Source organism: Stenella coeruleoalba (assembly GCF_951394435.1).
Source record: "Stenella coeruleoalba genome assembly, chromosome: 7".
Classification (NCBI taxonomy): domain Eukaryota; kingdom Metazoa; phylum Chordata; class Mammalia; order Artiodactyla; family Delphinidae; genus Stenella; species Stenella coeruleoalba.
In genome coordinates, this window is record NC_137153.1 from 13925855 (window position 1) to 13953094 (window position 27240).

Here is a 27240-nt window from a genome sequence, read left to right on the forward strand (position 1 = left end):
GGCTGTGCTTTGTCTGACACTTGGCTGCTGTCTTCCTCTCCTACCTGCTTTCCTTCATTCGTAGATACCAAGATAAATGTCTTGCTCACCTTCGAAGTACCAAGTAAAGGAAGGAAATTTCCTTCTTTTAACCTGAATGACTTAGGGCCATCAGAAGATTTTGGCAAATAAAACCAAAGTATCTGGAGAGACTTGACTGTCCCAAGTACCACGCAGATTAATTTGCCAGCATTCTAACGTTCCGTTCGTCGCGAAGGGCTGTCAGACTTGGTGGCGCTCGCGTGTGACCGGCCGAGGCTGGCTGGGGTGTGTCAGAGCAGCGTCCCTGACGGACCGGCTTCTCCCCGTGGTGACGAGGTGCTTCCCCTTCCTCACCAGCAGCTGTGGCCCTGCTTCCCACAGAGCCGAGAAGTCGCTCAAATGGCTTGTGCGGTGTTCTAGAAAGATGCACTGAGTACCTACCGTCTGCACACGGGTAACCATCCCTCCCCCCGCTCTTTGTGCTGGAGCCACGTGAGTCCCTGGGGGGCTCTGCAGGACTCTCCCCTCCTCTCTCGACCTCTCGTCCTGCATAAGCCCTCCTTCGCAGGGAGCCTTCCCTAACCTCCCCGGCTAGACCAGCCCTCTCGTGGCACCTCACCTGTGTGATGACTTGATTGCCTGTCTCCCCCCAGTAGCAGGGGTGCGTTTGCACCGCTGTGTCCCCGCGGCCGGGAGAGTAGGGGCTCAGCACGTACTCGACAGCCCGTCAGCCGGACGCTTCAGAGGAATGTGTAGGGCAGAACACGAGGACCACAGGGTGCCCCTAGCACTGGGATGACGAAACAGTGGGCTCTGCATCTGCGCGTGGGGAGGAGATACCATGGGAGCCCCGAGGCCTCGGGACCCAGGCTCCTGGGCCTCGGCCGGTGTCACCGTGTGTCCTGAAGCCAGTGAGTGGGTCCTGCTGCAGAGCTGAGCCACCCTTCAGGCCTTGGGGTTCTCGTTAGTTTAACAACACGCCTAGTTTTGGGCCCTGTTGATGACTCCTTTCTTGAAATTCTCTCCTGCATAGCTTTTCCCAGCATTTTATTTCTAAACTGGTTTCTTACTACTCTGAAAACATCTGGCCTCCTCTCCGCATTCATCTGCTCCATCAGAGTCCTCGCTCCAGATTTCAGCTCTGCGCCGGCCTGCTCCCCGCAAGGCGCCCGCGCTCCACAGGATGCCGTCAGAACCTCTTGGCCTTTAAGAGGCACCGCCAGCATTTCTTCTCCTGCCACCTCCCCACTGGTCCTCTCCACTCCTTACATCAGGCCATTTGCATTCACTGAAGAGTCCCTGTGTTTTTTATGCTTTGGTGCCTTTGCCTCGGTCTAGAAAGGCTGCCAGGCCCCACTCTTCCTCCCATCTCGCAATCCTTCCCACCGCTTCTGGGATGGGGAGTGTTTGCAAACCCAGGTCATGCCGCTTCCCGCCTCCCTTCCCCTGCGAAGAAGCCTGGGCCGCCTTCTAACACATCAGAGAGCGCCTGGCGGGTAGCAGACCTATAATAAATACTTGGATAACTAGAAGGACAGTTCTTTTACCTTTCTTTTTTTTTTTTTTTTAGTTCTTTAACCTTTTAATGACGCATATAAATATTAACCTGAATGCCAAATACCGCTCATGATAAACTAGAGGATCCCTGGATAAGCATTCCCTCTTGAGAGCAGGCCTGTTGTAGATGAAAGGTAAAAGGTCAGAAAGTTTATTACATGAATAACCCTGATCTACTCTGAGGGTATTTTTCTTTCTCACATAGTTACAATTCCTTGTCACCCCTCCCCAAATGGATTTCTTGTCCACAGGGTAGTAAATGTTACATGGTAGTACATGTAGTAAATGTTACTCCACGCTTTAAAATGATACATCTGCCCTGAAAATCTTGAGGTATTTTCTTTCCTGAGGTGATTTTATTTTCAGATTTGCAAGAGAAGATTATTTTATACCAATCACAGTGTATGTGTGGTAAAGCCCCACATTGCCGTGCTGTTTTATGAGCTGTTTTGTATGCTTTTATGCTGTTTTTATGTTCGGGGCAAAGCAAGGAAGCCCTGGAGGAAAGGCTGTTTGATGCATTTCCCTCTGCAAAGTAGCAGCACTTCATGTGGGAGTGCTGTGTTCATTCTAGAACTTCTCCCCTGGAGAGGTAATAGGACATTGCTTTCTCAGCTTTCAAAAGGGTATTACCGTAGTTCTCTCTTGACACAGATACCACGTTTGACCTCGTTCTGCTTTCCCCTAGTAAAATGTTTTCCTTAATGTCCTAAGAATTATTGATGATCATCTTGGTGACATAATTTCCAAGAAAGTTTTCAGGAAGATTTGGAAATCATTAGTGCTTTCACTGGGATCACCAGATGTGAAGGAGAATTAAGAGTTAAACTGTTTGGCGTTGACTGGTATTAGATTATTAAGTGTATTGTTATATTGGAAACAAGAATCAAAGGATAGGATTAAATAAGCATGTGCCTGGATTTAAAAAAGAAAAAAGAAGTTTTAACAGCATGGTCCCCAGGGACGGATGTAGGGCTCGCTCTTTTAAAATATTTTAAAGGTGATCTGGAAAAGAGAGTGGAGCACGTGTCAGCTCTTCTAGGTAAGAAAGTGGAGTTGATTGTCCCAGGCTGAGAGAAGGTCCCAAAGTATGTGGGTGGGCAGGTGGGCAGAGGAGGGCCAGGCGGGGCCTCATCTTCTGCCAGTTCAGCTCTCAGTGGGTCCTCCGATCTCCACCTGACAGAATGCTGCGATGGTTCCTTCAAAGGGTCTGTTCAGCAGGGTTAATTTCTTGCATCTTATCCTACTAAGCTGTTCGGCTTTTAAATGTGTGTTACCACTCTCCATCATCACATACATAATATATATGCATACATAAATTATTCATGTGTTTAAAAATCTTCACAGATTTTAATTTACCATCTTTCTTTCTCTCTTTGCTTTGCTTTCATCTTTTTCTCCTCACTCTTTCCCCAATACTTTTCTTATTTTTAGACAGGTCATTTTGTAGGAATAATGTGGTAGGATATTTATTATGAAATGTTGACAATTTAAAAAGAAATTTTAGAATGAAAATACCACTTAGGAACTTTCTTTTTAAAGTTCAGTAATTGCTTAGCTCCCAAACACAGAGTTACCCACTATATCCTTTTATGATTTCTAAGAGGTATTATAATCCACCTTTCATTACCTGTGGGAGATGGGGCTTTTAAGTGACATTGGTGTGCCTTGTTCTTACAGCCCTGTCTCGACATCTGTGCTGTTACCACTGAAATGATGGCATAAACTTTGGCAAATATAGCTTCGTCACCTTTTGAAATCTACTACAAAATGATTTATTGATTTTGGTTTTTTGTTTGTTTTGGCCACGCCGTGCGGGATCTTAGTTCCCCAACCAGGGATCAAACCCGTGCCCCCTGCATTGGGAGCACAGAGTCTTAACCACTGGACCACATAGGAAGTCCCGATTTATTGATCAATTGTTTAGTACCTATGTTTGATTCTTAAAATTCAGTTCGAATCAGCTAGAGATTTAATACTAAATATTCACAATAATAAATATTGTTTTAAACCTGTAAAGTAGATATATGACTCCGTTAATGAGCTAAGGCATGAAAAATAAAAGTTATTTGGATTTCGTCAAGGTGTTCACATTGCATGTTTCATAGACCTCTTGGTTAGTTGTCTATGATAGTAACTTTGATCTGGGCCATTAAACAGTCTCAGAAATAAAAGTTTTGTTTTGTTTTTTTTTCGGTACGCGGACCTCTCACTGCTATGGCCTCTCCCGCTGCGGAGCACAGGCTCCAGACGCGCAGGCTCAGCGGCCATGGCTCACGGGCCCAGCGGCTCCGCGGCATGTGGGACCCTCCCGGACCGGGGCACGAACCCGTATCCCCTGCATTGGCAGGCGGACTCTCAACCGCTGCGCCACCAGGGAAGCCCGAAATAAAAGTTTTTTGTGAAAGGATAACCAGTTTGTTATTTTCCTATTTGTAGACATTAACCTATATTTTGGTCCTTTATCTGCCCATTTCTTCTTTTAATGTATTCCCTCTTGAGTACTATCTGGTCGTTTTCTGACCTGATTTAGAATCTCTAGCTTATTTCTGTTTTAAAAACAAGGACCAAATTTAGCAGGAGACCATTGGCAAGATAAATTGGACTAGAGGCTCAGACTAACACCAGCAGGTTTACTTTCTTGTGTTTAAATGAAGTACTCATTTTCCATGAAATAACAAATTTCACTTGCAGACATGATTTATTCAGATCTGAAGAAGAGAAACTAAAAAAAGGATTATTCAAATTTTAGATTTGTAGGGAAAGTAATGTTTTCAGTTATCTCATTTGGATTCTCAAAATGCTAACTTAAACCAAGTCCAGCAGTGGCATAAGACAGTGGATTCAAAGCCAGTTTATATTCCAGCAGATAAATAAGTGATGTGACCCCCCCCCCCCAGCTAGATGTTCCCCATTTGCTCAGTCCATGAAGAAGCACGCATTGAGTACCTACTGTCTACACACAGATAACCGTCCTCCGAGAGCCCTCGTCTGACTGGGGAGAAACATGTGAACAGATCCTAAGGCAATTTGGGAAGAACAGTGTTAGAAATATTCGGGACCTGGGAGAATGGGGGCCCGGGGGGCGTTCAAACCTGCTGGCTTGAACAACTGGTGCTTAATGATAATTTCACATTTACAAAATAGAACATTAGAGATTATAGTGTTAATGCAGAGAAGGATCTTGTGTGAAATCTCCCTTTTTCCAGTTGTAATTTGAATTTATATGTTGAAAATGGAAAGTTTTTATCACTAAGGAATTTGCAGTTTACCCTGATACCTTTTAAAAAATGCAGTGCATTGACATGGTTATTAAAAAGTAAATTTTATCATAATTTTAACCAATTTGATCACTTAGTTTGGTTAAACCAAGTTTTGTTTTAAAGTGTACCATATGATGGATTTTATTACCCACGCTTACTAATATCACTGTCAACCGCTTTTAAACTATACCTAATCACTGGAGTAATCTAGAGTTGAAAGAGATCAAACTTAAAAATTAGAACTCTTTTAATATTTCAGAAGTCTTTCTTTTTAGTATTGCCTCTCATCTGTGAAACAGTTTAAATAAATATATGTCCTATAACGAAATTCTTACTTGTCCATTAAGTTTGGGTTCTGGTGAGATAAAGGTAATATTTCTTGCCAGTTAAAGAGTGGTGTTCCTAAACCCTGAATGAAGAGGTGCGCCCACAAACACAAGAAGAAAAGTGTACCCACATACAGTGTCCAATGTTATGAGTAATGTTAAATATTAGAAACGTACTGAAGTATTTACTTGAACCAGAGAAAACGATGGAAATTGGACACCGTCTTATTTATAACTTGGGATACTGTCAGTGCATAATTATTATCCAAAGGTGGAACATAATGAAACTGACGTGGCAATGTTTTTGTACATAGTGGTGGGGAGAAAGCTGCTTAACTCTTGTTTTGTTTCTTGGATAATGTTAAAGGCTGGAAGGGGTCAGTGTTTCCCACTCTCAGCATCCAGATTGACCTGGAGGAAAAGCCTTGAGTGGATTAGAAACAGCTGGGATGAAGTGCTTGCCTTTGCCTTCTGCTTAAAAAGGGAACCTGCAGCCTTCAGAGGGAGTGGACTAAAGGATGCTAGACAGCATCAACTGAGAGCCGGCTCCAGGCATCAGAAAATGTAGCTAATTTTAGATAACCTTCACGAGGCTGTCTTCAATAACTCACATAGTTGGTTGCCCCAAAATAGTTGATACTTTTCTACTGACTATGTAGTATTTTACATACAAACTGAAAGTTTCTCATTATACAAGTCAGGCAGATCGCAAATTTGTCTTCAGAAAATCATTGTGCCAGTGCAGATGGACACTTCTTTTAAGAATACCATGTGATATGCACAAAAATACAAATCGACAAATCTCGACTATCAGGAGGCTCTTTTACAATGGAAATCTCCCTTTATTAACATGAGTAAATGTTCAAAAATGTCATATAGCCACTTTTTAGGAGGACACCTATATTTTTAAATATTTTTTTTTCATTTCATTCCCCTCCCCCCACCCACCATGCCCCAGAAGGGCCACCGACGCCCAGGGCAGTGCGGTCAACTCTCAGGCCTCTGAAAGGAGCCAGAGTGGGTGGTCTTCCTGAGCACAGGATGTCAGCAGGGGCTGGGCCAGCTCAGAAACCAGCTGTAGTAACCAGAGAGAAACCGGGTGCTGAGGCTGGAGCACCCCACCCATGCCTACATCCTGCCGCACGCTGGGGAGAGTCTGGGGACACCCCGCCCACAGGCTCACCCCGTTTCTTCTGAACTTCGTTGACTCTTCTCATCCCTCCCTCCCTGCTGTCTTCTGCTCCTCCTAGGTGAGTGAGTGCAGCTGGAGAAGGGATGCAGCTCGGATTTTTCTAATTTATCAAGAGGGTCTTTAAACTGTAGAATTCAATTTGACCTGTTATGTTGTAAACCCTGTGGCTCAGGCAGAATGACAGCCAAATCGCGAACAGTTGTTAGTGGCGGACGCGTCCCAAAGCAGAGCTGATTTCTCAAGAGATCTGGTGGCTGCAGAAGCTCCTCATTATGAGCTTAGCTTTCTAGGCTCACCTCGAATTTCAGATCCAAGGCTGTGTTACTTTCCTTTGCTCTAAATTCCTTTGTATTCATATCATTTCTACCGAGGCATGACCATCCGGGAAAGATATCGTGCGTAAGGGCGATTTGGGGTCAAGGGGGAGCTTGGTGAATTGTAACATGGAAAGTGAGTAGTCTGACCTGATTCCTGTTAACCTCGTATTTCCATCTGGTGATTCGTGATTCTGTTTTTCAGTACATTTCCACCTTTACAAACATACTGATCTTAGAAGATTATCTCCCGATTCTGTTTTCCATTTCCAATCATCAATAGTGATCCGTTGATTTTGACTGTTAAGGAAATCAGCTCGTGCTTATGAAGGTATCTGAACACCAGCAAATCACAAAGGCAACTGCTGACTCTCATTCCCTCCCAGGCAGAAGGAGCCTGTAGTTCTCCCTCTCCGGGGAGTTGAGTGTTGTACTACTTTACAGTCATCCTTTGAATCATGTAACATGACGATTTGACGTGATTATTCTTAATTGACTTGGGGTTAGGCAGACAATTCTCATATTTGGTTTTGCCTTCAGATTTAATGACATGGAGGCTTTGAGAAGTGAGCAAATTCAATTTTTCTGGTGTCTGTTATACAGCATTATTAAGAATACAGCACTGTGCACAGAATATAAAGTTAGGTCCTCCGCTCTTCAGAGAATATAAAGTATCGCTAGGAAGCTTCTGTCTGATCAAGCCCCTCTTTCCCTGTCCGTGTTCTCCCTTTCCCTCTCAGACTCTCTCTCATAAGTCAGGCAGATATTGTAGGATTCATGCATTTATTCAGTAAATACTTAGGATTGTGTGCATTGGGGTGCAGTGGTGCATCCCATGGACGTGGTCCCTCCCCTTCCACGGAACTTCCAGTCTAGTGCAGGGATTGGGGGCAAATCCATCCCCATTAGCCTGTCTTTGTAAACAAGGTTTTCTGGGAACACAGCTGTACCCATTCGGTTACGTACTGTGTGGCTGCTCTGGGCACTATAATGGCATCTTGAGTAACTGCGGCAGAGACCCTGAGGTCTAAAAAGCCTGGAGTGTTTCCTGCTCCTGCCCCAGGGGGTGAGGTGGAGAGATGAGTGCAGGCTGGAGCCAGAAAAGCTCTGGGAAGAGTGTCTGCTCTCCTGAGGGAAGGGGGCCGGCGTGGAGCCTGGAAGCAGGGGAAGGGACGTGTTCATACTTGAATTTCAGGGAAGTCACACCGGCTGCTGTGCAGAACAGTAATGACGAGAGACAGCGAGTGCACGCGTTGGAGAGAGAAGCACTAATGCCCGGGGTTCAGGCGCACGGGCTCTGCCCGGATGCACGTTCCAGCCTTGCCTTGTACTGATCCCGACATTAGGTCACTTCTCTTTTGGCTCTTCCGTCTGTGCAATGGGGGTGGTAATCACAGAACCTGACTCTTGGCGTTGAAGAGGTTAATATGCGTGAAGCACTTAGAACACAGTGTTTGCAGTCGTCACTGTTCTTCCTGTTCTAGTCATCCTGTTAAGAGGGCAGAGTGGCCTTGGCAGTGTTGGCAGAAAAATTAATCAATCTACGAAAGAAATGGAAAAAAATTTTTGAGCCAAATTTGAGGATTATAACCCAGGAAGAGCATCTCAGAAAGCTCTGAGAACTGTTCTGCCTGTTAGGAGTCCGGGCACAGGTATATAAGTTTTTTGAGACAGAGGGCGCTACGTCCAATGCCGTATCATTGACAGTTTACATGATCCAGATCTAAGTGGCATCGTGGTGGGTCACGTGAGCCCTTACAAGCTCAAGACGGAACGTTGTCTTTTAAGCAGGTGTCTTGTTGATGCTGGGAGAAAGTCGCTCTCGATGGCCGAGCAGGTGTTTCTGCCGATGGGGGGTTGGGTTGATGTATAATGCAGACACACAGTGCACAGTGGGGGAGAGAGGAGGCCAAGGGGCAGAGAAGAACTTCTGTGTTGAAATTTTTCTTGTCTTGCCGTAGAATACGAATCTTACTTCACGGCAGTGAGGGTATGGAGAAAGTGACCGGGCTCAGGAGCTACACAAGGCAGTAGGGTTGACAGGAGTCAGGGATGGGTAGGCTGTCAGAACAAGCGGCTGGGGATGCAACGTAGGACTGGTGTTTGATCGGTCAAGTGGGCAGTGGCTCCCGTCCCCGAGGTGGGGAGGACAGTAATGGAAACGGGTGTGTGACGTGGGGTGAATGGGAAGTTCATTCTGGGGTCTTTTCAGTTTAGGTGCCAGTTTGATTCAAGCAGACATGTTGAGGAAGCAGTTGACTGTGGGCCCGGAGATGAGAAGCGAGATGTGGGCTGAGGAAACGGGGGTAGGAAAGATCAAATGAACCTGCACCTCGCTCGGGAGAGGAGACGCCAGAGTGAGTAGGAGTGACAGGCAGGGCCCTAACAGATCTACAGAGAACACCAAGAAGCAAAGGTTAGGGGACTCCTGGGTGGTCCAGTGGTTAGGTCTCTGAGCTCTCACTGCCGAGGGCCTGGGTTCGGTCCCTGGTCCGGAAACAAGATCGCACGAGCCTGGCGGCCAAAAAGAGTCAAAGGTTAGACAAAGGGAAGATCGAAACAATTTTTGGAGGAAGATGAGCACGAAGTTCGAATCCATTAAACGTTCTCTTGTTGAGGTGGGGGAGTCTGAGAAACGTTTAAGTTGGTGAGTCTCACATCAGACCCCACGCACCTAAACCACAGCACGTCTCTCACAATTCGGGTACCTGATTTCACGTGCTCTCATGTTGCGCATTCTTCCAGTAAGCCGTTTTCCCCCAGTGGAATATTAGGCACTACAGAGGATGCTCTGTTGACCTTCAGTGACCTGTTCAGTGTACTTTTCTGTCCCTTTTCCCCTCCCCTCATTCTTTACCTACCCCGTTACTGGTTCACTGGAGCCTTGATGTGGAAAGTTGAAGTGGGGGGACCATGTCTTCCTCCGTTTTTGTGGGGTACTTGGTTCAACATCAACGACTTGAGTCCAGTATCTGAGAGTTTTATAATGACCTCTCTATTTTAATTTGTTTATTACAACACTGCGGTTGTATAGTATAATTTTGGAAAGAGCCAGGAGATAAGTGGAGAAAAGGACACTTTCCCATCACCAGAATCACCCCTAGCTTCCGCGCCTGCCTCTTTGTGACAGAGGCGTGCTTGGCTTCCTCTCCTCAGGATGGGTTAATTCCCACCAGAGCCCTCAGTGCTTCGGGACACGGATCTCGGGCAAGGCTGCTTCCTGCCTCCAGTCTAGCCCTACTCTGACCCTTAGAGCTCACAGGTTAGGCTTCAGCTACGTCCCTACTACTCGACTCAGGTGTGCGGTGGTCAGAAACCTGATCCAGAAGGCTTATCCACCTATACCTGGATAGGCATCACATTAGATGGTTAGGCGAAGTGCTGCATCTTATGTTGTTTTGTGCTACAGGAGGAAAATTGTGGAGAAACTTTGAAATGGACCAGAAAGATTATGGGGTGCATTATCTAACTCGGCTTTCTATGTTATCTCACCCTTTCATTATCTCTGAGCTGTTTTACCATCCTGTAAATGATAGAAAACTGCTAGTAATGCACAGACGTCTTGTCCATTGAAATGGCAGTCATGTACTGTGGAATGCAGTCGGTTACTGCTCTCTGGATATTGACCAGTTTTACCAGTTTTGCCTCTATTTGTAAATTCTTTGCAGTATTCTTGATATTTATGTATTTGTCTGTTCTTTGGATTCACCTTTGAACTGGTTGTAACGTCTTACGGTTCCTTTTAAAATTAATCGGTCAATTAAAATCTGTGTCCCACGTTCAGAAAAAAATTCTTGTCATACACACACATGTGTGTTCATATCTGCATGTAATATCTCTAGGAAGATTCACAAGGAAGTGCTGGCTGTGAGCACCTCTGAGGAAGGGAAGGTAGGAAAACTTGCCTTTCACTGTATGCCCTTTGCGATCCTTTGAATTTTGTATCACATGCTTATAGTGTTACCTAAACAAAGAGATAAACTTGTTAAATTCCTTTTTGAACTCTCTCAAGTCAATCCTTAGCTAGGCGTTACCAAAACTTCATCATCGACTAAATTCACATTTGAATTAGCTGACTTTCCAAAGAGACCGTTGTCTCTAAAACTACTGGTAGACGGCAACCTGCATATCAGCATCACACCTGGAGCCTTACTTCTGTACTCTTTAAAGTTTTTAACTTCATTTTTCAAGACAGCTCTAACACTGTAGAAACATGTCAGTGGGAGGGGGGTACTAATTCTTTCATGAATCTCTTAAGGAACCAGGGGATCTTGGCGTGAGGGGGGTGGCAGACCAGCCGGCCGTCTGCGGTTCCGGTTCTGACCTCTTCACCTCGCTCCAGCCCAGCTGCCACACATTCTCTATCGACCTCTGCTGGTTATAGCTGGAGGTGCTCCCTTTAAGCCAGAGGAGCGCAAGCCTGATGTGTATTGAAATCACCTGGGGAGCTTTTAAAATTCTGATGCCCCAACCAATTAAATCACAGTGTCTGAGGGGTGGGACGCAGACGTCAGTATACTTAAAGCCACGGAGGTGATGCTGATGTTGAGAAACAAGGCTCTGTGCATGGATTCAGGAAAAACTTCACATGTGACACCCCAGAAGCAAAAGCACTCAGAATTTTTTTTTTTAATGTTTGTTTATTTATGTATTTATTTTTGGCTGCGTTGGGTCTTTGTTGCTGTGCGTGGGCTTTCTCTAGTTTCAGCGAGCGGCGGGGGGGGGGGGGGGGCGCTCTTTGTTGCCGTGCGCAGACTTCTCATTGTGGTGGCTTCTGTTGTTGCGGAGCACGGGCTCTAGGCGCGCGGACTTCAGTAGTTGTGGCCCGCGGGCTCAGTAGTTGCGGCACACGGGCTTCAGTAGTTGTGGCTCGCAGGCTCTGGAGCGCAGGCTCAGTAGTCATGGCATGTGGGCTCAGTAGTTGTGGCACACAGGCTTCGTTGCTCCCTGGCATGTGGGATCTTCCCGGGCCAGGGCTCGAACCCGTGTCCCCTGCATTGGCAGGCGGACTCTCAACCACTGCGCCACCAGGGACACCGTGCACTCAGGACTTCTGATGGGAAGATATGTGCAGGGGGTGAGGAAAGGGAGACACCCCTCCCAGAATACCTGTACACACAGCGTCTGTGTTTCCTTGGGACGCTTCTGGAACGTGGCCAACTTAGGTACTGGGTGTGGTTTAAAAGCCCCAGCTGACTCAGTTACAGTCACTAGGGCTTTTTTTTTTTTTTTTTTTAATATAGTTTGGAACTCAGCTAAACTTTCACTGAGCAGGAAATACCTAATGGGGGCTGTTGAGTGCAAATCCCAGCCCTGTTCCTCTGGCATTTGGAGCACGAAGCCAGCCTCGGGGTGGGCGATGCCTAACAGCACGGCCACCATGTGGCTGTGTGACCGACAAAACATCATATTCTTCGTACACCAGATAACTGGGAAAACCACACTGTACAACAGGACCTGTTAAGTGCCTCCTTTAGTCACAGGTCCTAGAACCTCCTTGCTCTGACCTGTGACAGTGTGCTTTGGGACTTCCCTGGCGGTCCAGTGGTTAAGACTCCGTGGTTCCAACTGCAAGGGCCATGGGTTCGATCCCTGGTGGGGGAACTAAGATCCAACATGCTGCACAGCGTAGCCAAAAAAATAGGGAAAAAGAAAGAAAACAGCAATATGCTTTATTAAGGGGTCTTTGATAGAGTCGTGTTTATAAGGGGAGAAGTAAAAAAATGCATCCACCTCTTTGTCTTGGAACGCTTAGGCAAGGAAATAGTCTCTTCTTGGCTCCCCCTGGGAAAGGTACCTTCTAATGGGGGCCCTGATTCATGGCCTGCTTCTGTTTCATATTTCAGACCATTTGATTGTTGCCTCAGCTATTTTGAAAACATGAAAATTGGTGTCATAAACTCTGTTGTGGTTGCCTTCATGTACTCACTGTATATCCCCCTCCCTTTTGTGTAGGAAGACAGAGCTGTTAATAACCCCATGCCTGACCGAGGGGGCAATGGACTAGCTCCTGGGGATGACAGATTCAAACCCGTGGTGCCCTGGCCTCATGTTGAAGGAGTAGAAGTGGACTTAGAGTCTATTAGAAGAAAAAACAAGGCCAAACATGAACAAGAGCGCCATGCTGGAGGAGATAACCAGAAAGACATAATGCAGAGGCAGTATCTCACATTTAAGCCTCAGACTTTCACGTACCGTGATCCTGTGCTCCGCCCAGGGGTCCTCGGTAACTTTGAACCCAAAGAGCCCGAGCCTCACGGAGTGGTTGGTGGCCCTGGAGAGAAAGCCAAGCCGTTGGTTTTGGGACCAGAATTCAAACATGCAGTTCAAGCCAGCATTAAAGAGTTTGGATTTAACATGGTGGCGAGTGACATGATCTCCCTGGACCGCAGCGTCAGTGACTTACGACAAGAAGAGTAAGCACAACCCCTCCCCTTTCTGACCTGGGCGCGCGTTTCCATAGATACCTAGACTTACTTAGATGGTTAGAGTGCAAAACATATTTTGTGCCTTCACTGAAAGGGAATAAGAGGGTCTTTGGTCCACGAAGTGGCCAGAAGGGGGAGATCTCCCCATTTGTGTTGTTTTACTGAGGGTGTGGCGTATAAAATTCTGGGGTCTCCTCTACCACTGCTGCTCAAAGTGTGGTCCCCGGACGGGCACCGGTCTGAACTTTCTGTTCCCAGTCCACAGAGAGAAAACGAGCTTGTACCAGGCTGTGAAGTAACTCTTGATAGGAGGTGCTTTAAGTTCACCTGACAATGTGCAAATAACAGAGCTGTCTCTGTCTGTGTGTTGTTTCTCCTTCTGGACAAAGCTCCTTGTCTTGCTGTGGGACGGTAAACAGGAATGCTTCTCGGGATGCCTCTGGAACTAACTGGTTGCTTGCCCTCTTCCGTTCTTACCCTCAGCACTGAAACTGGGAACGGAAGCTCCCGAGTATGTACTGTATAAAAGGCGCCTTCAGACAGATGAAACCGTAGCCCTCACGTTCAAGTGCTTTTCCTGTAGTGTGATTTAAAACAAAGGGTTTCCAACTCTTGACTTTTGATAGTGGTGATTATTGAATGAACTCAAAGCTTTTTCTCCTTCAGTTTATTCACTAACTGATTCTACTCAGAGGGTCTAAGCAGCTTCCATTAGCTTCCGTGGTGTGGATGCAAGTTTAATTCACTGCTACTACAAAACTTTCCAGATGTATTCCCTGTGATGCGTGGTTAACACAGTCCTCGTTTTAAGAAGTGGACACAGCAGGCGCACGCACACACACACGGTCCCCACAGCAGCATCCTTTATGACCCTGCAGTCAAATTCCAGACCTACCAGAGGGCTACTCCAGAGACTTTGGACCTTCCTATATTGATATGATAGGAGTGAGAGGGGGGTGCATGAAATATGCAGAGAAGAAAGAAAGAGAAGCAGTAGAGAACCAGGGTGGTGAGGGACATAACCTCTAGTACAGAGAAGAATTGGAGCATCTCGGGGGACTGTGAAGGGAGAGTGTGGGAGCAGTTATTCCTGATCAATGCAGAGATTTGCCTGGTCGCAGATTTGCCATATTTAGAAAGAAAAAAAAATAGCAGATGCTCAGTCAAATTTACTTTCAGTTAAACAATGGAAAATGTTTAGTATAAGTATGTCCCAAGTAGTGTTTGGAATATACTTATACATTAAAAATACTTGTGGTTTATCTGAAAGCCAAATTAACCGTGCATCCTGTATTTTATCTGGCAGCCCCCCTAGGCAGGGGCTGAGGTCGTTGTTATAGAGCGAGAATTGCCGTGCATGGACACTTCAGGACCCCACACGGGATCTGCAGTCCTCCCTGGAGTGCATCCCAGTTACCCGAGACAGTCTCAGACCGTGCGTCTGTCACGGGGGGGGTTCTCGGAGGACCTCTTGATGGCCTTCTCCTTACCATTATGGGGAAGGAAAGGAAGGGGAGAGTCTAACACTGACTTCCTGCTACAGGCCAGGACTTCCTGCAAGTGATCTTACTTGATTCTCACAAGCAAACGGTGAGAGAGTTGCCACGTGTGAATGTGAAGTCTGAGGCTTAGCGCTGTGCCTTCTCTGTATCTGCCCAGAGAAATGGCAGAGCTGTGGTCCTACCCCAGGTGGCCCGGTTAGAAAGGACTTCTCCCTGCTCTGCCCCATCCTTTCGTGGACAGTGTGGACCAGGGCAGGGTGGCCATCCTAGGGTGAGCTCAGTGTGGAAACGGAGATTTTAGCACATGAATTAAATATAAAAGATACACAAGTAAAACACCAGTTTGAAAATCAGTTTAAAATCTAGCTCACTCTTCGGTATAAGAAATGTGCTAAGATGTAGGATATCAATAGAAAACCAACAAGGACCTACTGTATAGCACAGGGAACTATACTCAGTATCTTGAAATAACCTATAATGGAAGAGAATCTGAAAAAGAACAGATATATTCATATGTATATATATATGTACATATGTGAGTGAATCACTTTGCTGTACACCTGAAACATTGTAAATCAACTATAATTTTAAAAAAGGAAGAAAGAAGCATGCCAAGAAGATCAAAGGCATACATGCATACACGGCAGGGCAGCGCCCAGGACTAGCGTGGTTCTCAGTGGCTCCCCCTCCTGCGCCCCTCACATCCCTTCTGTCCCCCAGGCCTCTTCTTCCTGCCACCACGCTCCATCTCCAGTCCACCCTTCCACCTCCCCTGTCACCAGCCACGGCCACGCCACTGTCATCTCTCCTAGAACCCCGCCAGCGCCTCCTGCCTGTTCACACCTAACCCGGGTAACATCATTCTTTGCCTTCCCAGAGCACCTAGAATAAAACGTTCCGGGCCTGCCCACCTCGCTCTGGCCGTGCGTCTTCTCCCGCGGGGGGGGCGTTTGCACGTCCCCCCCCCCCCGAGCTCCCTCACCTCTGTGGGCTTTTTCCTTCCTCTGTGGCCCCTTCCCAACCCTCAGGCTCCGTCAGACTCTCTGGCCTGCTTTATTTTCCATTACTCCTCTCTGGCCGTTTCATTCCTAGTATCTCTCAAATTTTATAATTAGACATTGGTTAATTTAGCTATTGACTGTCTTTCTTACTAGATGATAAGGTCCCGAGAGCAAGGAATTTGTCTGTTTTCTTCACCAGCTACTTCCAGTAAGTGACACCCAGGAGCTTGGCCGTGTCCAGTGGTGAACATCTGTTGAGAGAGTGAATGAATGAGTGAGTGAATGAAGGAGTCCGCTGGGATCAGACCTTGGCTCCATTACCAGACGCGAGATCTCAGACCAGCTCCTTACCCTCCCTATCAGTTACCTGATCCATCACGTGGGTCTACCCATGCCTACCCCCTGGATTGGCATTGGGATTAAAGGACATAATAGACTAAAAGTCGTACCACACGCCTGGGGGTTAGAAACTTAAGTATTAGTGGCTGTTTCTTTCTTAATTGCTGTGGCACTTTCTTCAGGTCACAGTTTGTCTACCCTTGAATGTTTCTGTAACTATGCAGCTTTGAGGTCCTCTGTTGCTTTTTGGAAAGTGTGGATTCCCCCCACACCGCCGTGTCTGCATCATCTTGCATCTCCTCGCACCTCCCTTGATGGCAAAACCTTCGTCCCCTTTGATGATTTCAGACATGCCAGGCGCCTCTGAAGCTCCCATCTCTCTGGGTCTTGCTCTCCTACAGTCGTCTTTCTTCCTGCCTTTCGCTGTCTTTCCTAACTGCGTTGCCCCCCAACCCGTCACCTTCCTTCTTTTCTTCTTTCCTCTAATGTTCCTTCCTTCCTCCTGCCATGCCTTTCCATAGGCTGAACTGGAGCAGCGCTTAGAAATAAGATTATTGCATGTTCCTGCAAGGATTGTGTCCCCAGTCAGATAAAAGGACCGAGGCTATCTTAGCAGATGATCCTAAACCCCTTTCTAAAATTCTGTGTTAGTGAGAAAACTTTTGTTTATACTCAAAATGTGCAAACATACTCCCAGAAGATTTTTTAACTCAATCCAGATTATTTTTTAAATTTGATTCTTTCTCACCCTTTTTTAAAAAATGGGATAGGCTTCTTTCCTGTTTGAACACTGTAAAATTCAGTGTAGACTCGTAAATAATTTCTAAGTTGAGTTATTCATAATTTAGAACGTGGTCAATCTTAAGAGTTTTCGCCAAAATAAAAAGGTCAACAGCAAATACAGCACTGCTAATTTTCACGTAGTATCTGATGTGCATATTAGCACTTTTCTGCTCTACCGGCAAAGTGAAAGCATCCCACGGGCCCACCTCACACACACGCCCTCCCTCACACTCGGTCCCCCCGGAGCGCGTACTGCACAGGGCTTGAATCTCCGCAGCTGTGGGATCTAGGCCTGATTAGCCTGCTCTCTTGCCTCTGTCACGCATAATGAGCCACCTGCCACGCTTGGAAACCCAGCTTCGAGCTGTTTGTCCAGTTACAACATCTGCCCCTGGTTCACTCGCTCGTTCTTGTGGCCGTTCCCTCCGGCTTTTCGGATGAAAAGCAGGACAGAACTGCCCAGCTGCCAGTGTGACTCAGGCTCACGTCTGTTGCAGCTTTGAATCACATCCCCGGGCTGAGTCACTTACTGGCTGTTGATCGCTCATTAGGAGGGTGAGTAACAGTGTTTGGAGGGAACGGGAGGCCTCCTTCTTTTCTAAAGGCTTGAGCCAAGAATGACCTCACCTGCCTTCACGCTTGTGTTCTATAAAAAAACATACATGATTTTCTGCACAGCTCAGCGGAGATGGAGTCTCTCCAATAAACGAGGCACTGTGCTAGCCCGTCAGGGATGCAGCAATAAGAAAGTACAGTCCCTGCCTTCAAGGGGCTCGCCATCTATCCCTGGGGAGAAGGGAAAGGTTACCGCGACGTAAAGAGCCTGAGGGAAGGAGAGGGGGGCCGCGCTGAGTTACAGGGAAGTCAGGAAAGGATTTACGGGCTGAGCACTAGGGACGGGCCCGTCGATGAGGAGGTTTCCCAGGAGGAGGTTACAGGTGTAGAGGGCAGGACGGTAGGCGTGGACCGGGAGGAAGTCCGGTGCCGTGGCTTACGTGGATGGGGCAGTGAGTGCAGAGACATAGAGACACAGCTGGTAGGACAGAGAGGGTGGCGTTTGCAGGCCCCCAGTGCCGCTCTTCACAGTCTGCACTGAATGCGGTGCAGGGAAGACCCACTGAAGGGGTACCGAGAGAACTTGAGGAGTGTCAGGCTGCTGGGGTGTCCGGAGCGGGTGGGGTCCTGACCTGGTAGATGGTCCGTAGTATCACAGTAGGAACCTGAGTGAAGGCCCCAGAACCAGACTAAGGAGACTCAGGGGGAGAACAAGAGTTAGAACAGGAGGTGCCGGCAGCTGACGGAGGGGAAGGAGGAATCAGACATCGGTACAAGGCTTTGAAGCTCAGAAACAGGGAGAAGGCCACCACTGACCAAGGACGGGGCAGGATCAGAACAAGCTGCTCTGCACAGAGCACCTGTGCCCCAGACCTGGGCCTCGGGCGAGTGCCCCTCCCCCGTGCTGAGCCCCGCAGGGGGCCGAGCCCACTTGTGGGAAGTGCTGTTTGCGGTTATGTTAGGTTTTCTTCTAATAAAGCGTAGGATTTTATTTCCTTTACTGTGAACTAACGGCGGATGCAAATATGTGGAAATTATTCTTGCCCTTTCTCTGCCCAAGAAGGCAGACAAGCAGGGGTATCTAATCCAAGCTATTTTGTTTCAAACAAATGAATTAATAAGTATCTTGACTTGTTGAACAAATTCATCTGCTTCTACTGTTTAACCTTTCCTCCTGCCTGCACTCCTGTTGCATTTCTATTTTGTAGAAAGCTATCTCAGTTGCATTGACAGAGCGAAATAATAGATGTTAAAGTGCTTCAAAAACTCTAAGAGCCATGCAAATGTTAATATGATTGTTAATAACTTTGTTAAGCTTGTCTGTGAGAAACTGAGGTGGTTTTTTAAAGATACTATACACTGACATTCCTGCCTTATACACTAGGTAATTCTCTTCTTACCTGATACCAGAATACTGATATTTAATTTTATTTAAGGTAGTTATGGTCGTGAGCTTTTTTCATTCTCCGTCTGTGTTAAGGGCTTTCTTTGATACCTTTGTGTAGAATATAGTAATATAATTTATCAAATAGTTGGTATTTTCAAAATAGGCTATAGGGTTCTTTTCTAATTTCAGTTCCTATACATTGTGACCCATGGGTTTCCATTAACACTGACTAAATGTAAGGAGCCGCTCGTAAGAGGTTAAAACAAATTATTAGAATTGTCTGTGCATCATGGACACACATGTGTATGTGGATCACGTATGTGCACATGCACTTCAGTGCTGCGTCCTAGTTTCTGTTAGCACAGTGAGCGCTGGTTCTGTACGACGCCATGCAAACGGCACGGGTCGCGACCGTTGGCGTGCACCCCTTCCCTCTCTCGGATTCTACCCAAAGCACGTCTCATTTTCCAGACTGCAGTTGGGCAGCAGTAGAGCTAATCTGCAGGAAGCACATTTGACATTGGTTTCAGGTGACCTGCAGTGGACATGGCTGCTTTTACATCCAAAAAGTGTTGCTTTCTAACTGGCCTGAAAGTTTTTACTCTTGGGAGCCACTTTTTTCTGAGTTCAGAGGTTTTCCACATGAACTTTAAGCATAAATTGTGTTCTGATACTTAGTTTCTTTTCTTCTTTCTCTTCTAAACATACACGTCTGAAACCACACACACACACACACAACACACACACACCACACACACAACCACACACACACACCACACACACACGCCACACACACACACCACACACATACCACACACACCACACACACACACCACACACACACACCACACACACACCACACACACACACACGCCACACACACACACCACACACACACACACCACACACACCACATACACACACACCACATACACACACCACACACACACACCCCACACCCACACACACACCACACACACACCCACCCACACACACACCACACACACACACCACACACACACACACCACACACACCACACACACACACACACCACACACACACCACACACACCACACACACACACCACACACACAGACACACACAGACACACACACACTCTGCACTTTGAGATTTTCTCAATGATGGGGGCACAGCCGATTTTTGTTCCAGGTCCTGGCTGACCACAGGAGCCGTATTTAGCCAAATGGGAGTTACTGGAGCTATTGGGGTGACTTAGGTCACCCCCAGTTCACACAGCAGTTTAGAGGGTTGCCTCCAGAAACTGGACATGGAGGTCATCTGCTGCTCCGGGCCACCGTTAGCAGGGTACCAGCAGCCTCGAACCCCCCTCCTCAGCAGCCTGCAGGGGTGGCTCCCGTCCCCAGGGGGGACGTTTCTGTACTGCCGAGACCCCATGTGATCACTGAGGTCTCTCCCATGAACATAGCTTCATCTCCCCACACACCCCACCCACCACGTTACAAAAGGACAGGGTTTGCCTGGTAAAAGTGTAACCCCGGGTGCTTGACTTGTTTTCGCACAGCTCTCCACCCCCAACCGGGAGTTTACAGTAAGTCCCTGGAGGCTAGCTGTGTGCATTGAGGCACTGCGAGGTACCTGGTTACATCCCACCCCAGTGACAGAGTCAGGGAGACCTTGACTCTTTCTTTCTCTCCAGGGTGAGTTTCCCACCCATACAGAGCTCTGACATGGAGATGAAGGGGGGGAGGGGTTTGGTACCCTTTCCTACTAGAGCATCTGAGATTGGGAGCTGACGGTCATTTCAGAGTGTTTGGTCATTATCCTCTGCTGAAAAGTCATCAGTCGCTCAGCAGGGAGCGTCTGAACTGCCACAGTGCCCGGTGGACGTCAGGCATGGGCCCTTCCACCTGGAGGCTGGCACGACCCCTGGTGCTTCGGCCACCAGACCGTCAGATTCAGCCTGGTCCCTCACTGTGTCCCCTGTGCGTAGGGCCCTCGGGTGTTTGGTAAACAGGGGAGTGGTCCTGGGGGTCCTCCATTTCCTCCTGCGTGGTGATGTTTGGAGGTGGGCCGGCAAGGTGTCCCACAGTTAAAGTGACCGCCAGGACAGTGTATTTATGAAGATCCGGAGAAGAAAGTCTTTTTCTCTAGCGCCAGGAACGGGGTGAGGTCCTCAGGACACCGGCGCTGCACTGTGCTGGGCGGCGTGGACCCTAGGGGTCCCCGAGAAGCCAAGCAGAACATGATGGAGGAGAAAGGCTGCCCTGGACCACCTTTTAGTTCTGGTATCACTGCCCTGCGCTAGAAGATAATATCTCCCAGGACCTGCACAAGGAGAAGATGAGCCCCCGGGCTTCAAGGCTGCGCGGATGCAAGGGATGAGCTGTGATGAAACTGCACGTTGGTAGCGATTTTAACTGATTGACTTTGGTTTCTTTAGGGCCCTGGTCCCCATGCGCCCTGGGTTTCCAGTGGTCTGGTCCTAGCCCTGTTGTTCCTTTAAGTCCTCTTTCTTCCTTCCTTCCTCCATTCCTTCCTCCCTTCCTTCCTTCCTTCCTTTGTTTTCTTCTTTTTTCTTTCTCTTTCTTTCTGCATGATTTTACAAAACAGAAGGCCTTCCAGGGGAAAAAACGTGTATGGCATTGGAGCAGAAGTGCGCCTGTTGCAGTGAGTCAAAGCCAAACACCCAGCGAGGTGCTGCCCACACTTAAGAGGCATCATCTACCTGAAGCTGGCTATTTTTAGGCCACGCATAAACCAACCGTTTGTTCTGGAAGCACAGTACCAGCAACCACCAGCTGGGCCCGGGGCGAGTACGTAGGCATTTTTACTGATCAGGCTCCAGGAGAGAAGGCCAGCCATGCGAGTGGGTGTAGGTGAGGTGGGACCAGTCAGGCAGAGGCTGTCCAGAGAGCAAGAGAACAGCTGTCGTGGGGGCCTGCCGTGCAGGGGGGCAGTTCTGACAGCTCCCCCTCCGGGCGGGGAAGGTCCCTGGGGAGAGCTGTGAGGTGGGTCAGCAGCGCTGTTTCCTCTCAAGCAGGGCCTGGGGGAGGAGCAACAGGAATAACTTGTATGACTCCCTGGGTACACTTGTCAGTAAGTCCATCACCTTTGCTCACTTGAAGCCAAATATGTTAAAAATGCACTTAGTATCACAAATAGAATTGCTCTTTTGTCATCCTTGCAACATACAAGAGGAACAAGTTATTACATGAGTTAAAATGATATAAAAACACAGTTCACATTCAGTAATATCTTTAGTTCATCACTGGGAAATGGCCACGGTTTTGCGTTCCTCTTCATGGAATCCCAGGGGAGCGTCCACTGTCCCAAACGTAGCCAATGTGGAGGAGACTCATTTTTTAATAACCCAGTAACTCGCTGTAGAATGAGCACTGCCGTTTCAATCAGAAGCAAAACACCCGCACGTACTGCAGAAAGGCAAGTCCCAGCGAGCAAACCAGAGCCGGGAAAAAGGGCTCCGGAGACAGATCTGAGCGCCTGAGCTCCAGGTTCCTAAGACCCTGGGGATACGCCACGGTCCCCGCAGACGCAGGAGGTTGGGGGTGGGGGGGTCTCCCGCGAAAGACGGGACCGCCCCGCGCTTGCGTCGCGTCTCGCGAGGCAGGCACTCCCCCCAGCGGCGGACGCGCTCGGTGCAGGCCTGCTGGGGCTTCTCCTGGGAGAGCGGGGAGCAGCAGGACGGGGCTCCGGGAAGCCCGCGAACTCCTTCCTGTCGGCTGTCCCTCCGGGCCGTGTGAACACCGGCTGAGTGGGGAAGTAGCATCGGGTGCTCTTATTCAAGGCACACCGCGAAGGGTCTGTCCTGAGCAGAGGCTGAAGCCACCTCGGTTGGGGTCTGGCTGCCTGTGGCACCGTGGCGCAGCCTCGGCTGGGGCCGAGCGCGGGCTGGGACGGTGCCGTGACCGCAGGACTCCAGGCTCCAGCCCCGGGGCGCTCATTTACACTTGTTCAAGCGGTGGGGATGTTTCTCGGTCGCCTTACCTGAGGTCCAAGCCTGTCTTTTACTCCCAGATGAGGAGCTGTCGCCGCGATGCCGCTTCTTCGTTCCGTACTTCTCCGTTGCAGCGGCTGGTGGAGAAAGGGGTGCTCAGTTAGTGCCCGTGGGGGTCAACAGCACCCTTGTCCACTTGTGGAGCGCCTGCTCTATGTCTGGCAGTGAGCTCCGTTCTCTGACACGCTGTCTCCCATCCTCATAACTGTGCGGAAACAGCGTTATTATTATTATTTTTTCTCTGTATTTGTAGAGGATGGAACTGAGTCTCAGAAGCAGATAACTTGAAGGTCACATTAACTAGAAGATTGGGGTGGCGGGATCCCAGTTCGGGCTTCCACACCGCTTTGCCTTGTTAGTGACGCTAAACCAGTGGCCCGGGGCAGCAGGGTCGGGGGTGGAGGTGGATATTACAGTATATACATCACATTAACTGTTTGAAAGAGGAGAACAGAAAGTTAGAAAAAGGTAAAAGGCAGAGGCCTTATATGTCATTACTGCAGGATCCTTTCCTGCTTCTAAGCCGGGTTTTCTCTGTCTCGGCACTACTGATGGTCTCTGTCAGGCGGACTGTCCTGTGCCTTGTAGGATGTTCAGCCTCATCTCTGGACTGTGCCCACCCAACCGATGCCTGTGGCACACACCGCCCCTCCCTGTCTTTAACTGTGACAGCCCAGAGTGTCTCCAGACTGTGCCACATGGCCCTGTAGGGCAGAATCCCCCCTGGTTAATAATCCCTACTGCTCTAAGGGGCCAGTCAAGGTAACGTTGGCCAGAGGTGCCAAGCAGGGGTGGAGGGTGTGTAACACAGTGGAAAGAACAGAGATGGGACTTAGAACATTGTGGGGACAGCAGGCACAGATCGGTTGAACCGCCAGATAAATGAAGGTGAAATGAAGTTAGGTATTAGCAGCGAGGGTTTTGTGATGGGTCTCAGGCTACATCATGGCAGAACATCTGAACATTATCAGTGGTGTTTCAGTAATCATTCCTGGACACATGGGTCTCTTTCTCTCTCTCTCTCTCTCTCTTAATATGACAAACACTGGGGGTGGAATGGAGATAGCCGCCCGTCATCCCACTGTAAAAAGGCCCTATCCTGCCCTTTACCTCGTCCACCTTTCAGTCAGTGGGGGCCACTGATGACGCTTTCAGAATTTGGTGCATATTTCTCTGAGCCTTATTCTAAGTTATTCAACCCATTCCCTTGAATTATCCCTTGTTTCCATTCCCTTTCCTTCTAATCGGGAGAATTACTAATACTTGCGAGTGAAATTATTCCAAGTAACAAGAAAAATATTGATGATGCTTATATTCTTGACCTCTGAAGATAATTTTGTACCGTACTTATCTGGGTCGTTGTAGGAATTGATATTTTAGTTACATATCAGCAAGTATCGGAATGAATTATGTGAAAGTAGAACATGTAACAGTCCACCTGTTTTAACAGCTTGGCCTGTTCATAGCCTATAGACCAGCAATTCTTCACCTTCTTGGTCAGGCCCCCTTTGCCTGCTTAAAAATTATCGATAGCCCCAGATTATTAAGGTTTTTTTATATGGGCTATCTCTATCACAATTTACCATACTGAAATTAAAACAGAAGTTTTAAATTCAAATAATAATAAGAAAAAGCTATTACATGTTAACATATTTTATGAAAAATAACTAAATTTTCCAAAAAAAAAGTCTGATAAGAGTAGAATTGCCCTGGATTTTTTCCAGTGCCTTGAATGTCTGGATTGTAGAAGACTGCTGAATTCTGCGTTCAGTCTGTGCCCATATGCTGTCTTGGATGAAGAAAATCTGGCCTTGCACAGACTTGTAATTGGAAAAAGGAGTGCTTTCAATCTAATCTCCTTTTCAGATAGTTGTAGATATTCTTCGTTGATACTACACCAAAACACAAGTGGTAGCTTTTTTAAAGTAATTGCCATGTAGAATCTGAATCCCTCAGAGGACCCTTCCCTACCCTGTTGTTAGTCGGTCTCGCCCTTAGACGGGCCTTCTGCTCTTACATGACGTTGTAGCATCACGTGTTGGCCATCTGGAAAATACTGGTTTCCTGAGCAATGCAGATCTTCCAAATACTGACAGTTTCATTGTACTGTAAGCACAACAAAGCCCCACGTGTTAATGTCATCATCGATCTCATCAGAAAAGTCTTCAACTCCTGGGATGCTGTCATAATTCCAAGAGCCTAAGTTTTGCTTGAAAGTTCAAGTTTTATCATCGGCAGCGAATGATGTCAGTTGTTTTCCTTGAAGTGACAGGCTCCCTTCATCTGTGTTTGAGGAAATGCCAGATCCCCAAGCCTGGCTGGCCTCGGTTTGTCTGCAGGTCCCTTCAAGTGCAGCGGCGTTCTGTGAGGGACTCGGTGGGTTCGGGAGCTCAGGCGCATGGTGTTCATCCTCGAGATGACCGCCGTCCTCGGTGGGAACAGAAACCCTTTCTGCACGCCTCCCACCTGTCTCACAGGACGTTGAAGCATGTGCTCAGGGCTGAGATTGAGTAAAAATTATAAACCCTCCCCAAGGAAGACTCACTCCTTCATCCAGGACATGCAGTGTAAGCAGCACTGGCTTTAACGCTGGCTGTGGCAGGGTGAGGGGCATCACCATCACAGGAACCTGCTGGTGCCATTACCTTGCTTTGCCTTAAGGCACCAGCGATTTTACCCACCTTTGCTTTTGTGCCATCAGATTAAAGATCAACATAGTAAAAAGGTACTAAGGTCTTAATATTATCATGAAAATATCTTGACCTAACCGAAAAGTGTCTTGGGGCCCCAGGGATCTGTGGACCGTACTTTGTGAACCACTGTTACAGATTTTTAGAATCAACTAGATGAATAATAAAAATAATGAGACTTCAAAAAAAAATTGTCGGGCTTCCCTGGTGGCGCAGTGGTTGAGAGTCCGCCTGCCGATGCAGGGAACACGGGTTCGTGCCCTGATCCGGGAAGATCCCACAGGCCGCAGAGCGGCTAGGCCCGTGAGCCATGGCTGCTGAGCCTGCGCGTCCGGAGCCTGTCCTCCGCAACGGGAGAGGCCATAACAGTGAGAGGCCCGCGTAGCGCAAAAAAAAAAAAAATTGTCGTCTTCAGTCTTCTAGTTTTATCATTGACGAATACAGTGACATTTTATAAAGTTCAAGGAGATCTTTTCTACCTGATTCGTTGGTAATTTCACCAGATTCTAGGGTTATCAATGATTTAGATCATTAAATCCTTAATCCAAAATTTAATTGAACTCTATTTTAATTAACTGATAAATAAGAACTTGATTTTATATTACAGAAGTGCTAGAACATCTACAAAAGGGTAGGTGGCCTGACAGTATGAATGAGATCCTATCTCTAATTACATGGGACTAAGGGATAAAGTAATAGCCAAAAAAAAAGAAAGAAAAAAGACCAGCTTTACTATTCTTGGGACAGCAGTGTTTTCAAATGGTATGATGCGATCAGCCCCCAAATTTGGAGTAGTTTACCGTCATCGTAATAATTTAAATGATTCAGAAAAGGAACTCATGGGAGAAAACAGGGATTCAGACCCCAAGGTTCAAAGTTCAACAGTTTATTAGTTGGATACTTTATTAAATCAATATTTTGTATTGATCACAATTTCAGGAATTCATAGCACAGTGCACACGAGTTGTCTATGTTTTCTAAATTCTACAGATAATATAAATTATCATATAATTGTATCATATAAATGTATCATAAAATGAGGTCAGTAGTATTAACATGATGAAAACGTTTGGTCAGACATGATTCAGGTGACCTAAGTTAGCTTCTAAACTGCTCACTCGTTGGTTGGGGACATCTATAAAGCTAGTCCATGCAACACCTTCCCCCTAAGCAAATTACCAGACAGAAAATGGTGCTTTATCATCTGCAGTTTTTACATAGACAAAAAAAAATTAAGTTTTGGAGTTAAAATTAGTCTTGGGACCAATTTTTTTTTTTTTTTTTTTTTTTTTTTTTTTACTGTATGCGGGCCTCTCACTGTTGTGGCCTCTCCTGTTGCAGAGCACAGCCTCCGGACACGCAGGCTCAGCGGCCATGGCTCACGAGCCTAGCCGCTCCGCGGCATGTGGGATCTTCCCAGACCGGGGCACGAACCCGTGTCCCCTGCATCGGCAGGCGGACTCTCAACCACTGCGCCACCAGGGAAGCCTGGGACCAAGTTTTTAATGAGGGAACTATAGCAACCTGAGGACTTGCCATGCATTGATTATTTTCACCCCCTCTTGCATTTAAACAAAAGTCTTCTATATAATACCTGAGTAGTCAGAAGGCACTTATTATTTCTATTCTAATGATTGCAAAACTTTGAGCAGGTATACAATGGAATCAGAAGAATGCACTCAAAGCCATAGTAACTAAGATTAAGACGTGAGTGGTTATGATACAGGACAAAATGTCATCGATAAGACAAAGCAGACCCTGCGGGACGACCGAATTGTCTTCTTTGTCCCATCAGTATCCACTATGAAGTGTAACACGCGGATGACACAGCTCTGTCCTGACAGGGCGGGAGTTCTCTGAGGACACACCGCCCCACAGTCCTCT

The 27240-nt window shown here is 47.4% G+C and overlaps 1 protein-coding gene across 4 annotated transcripts in view; it reads left to right on the forward strand.

Annotated features, from left to right (window-relative positions):
• The window catches only part of GALNT7 (polypeptide N-acetylgalactosaminyltransferase 7), a 116065-nt gene that overhangs the window by 44523 nt on the left and 44302 nt on the right, over positions 1-27240 (forward strand). For all 4 annotated transcript variants that reach the window (XM_079926105.1, XM_079926103.1, XM_079926102.1 and 1 more), the window contains exon 2: positions 12629-13089. In XM_079926105.1, the coding sequence (XP_079782231.1) occupies positions 12629-13089 (461 nt within the window). The remainder of the gene's footprint in view (positions 1-12628; positions 13090-27240) is intronic.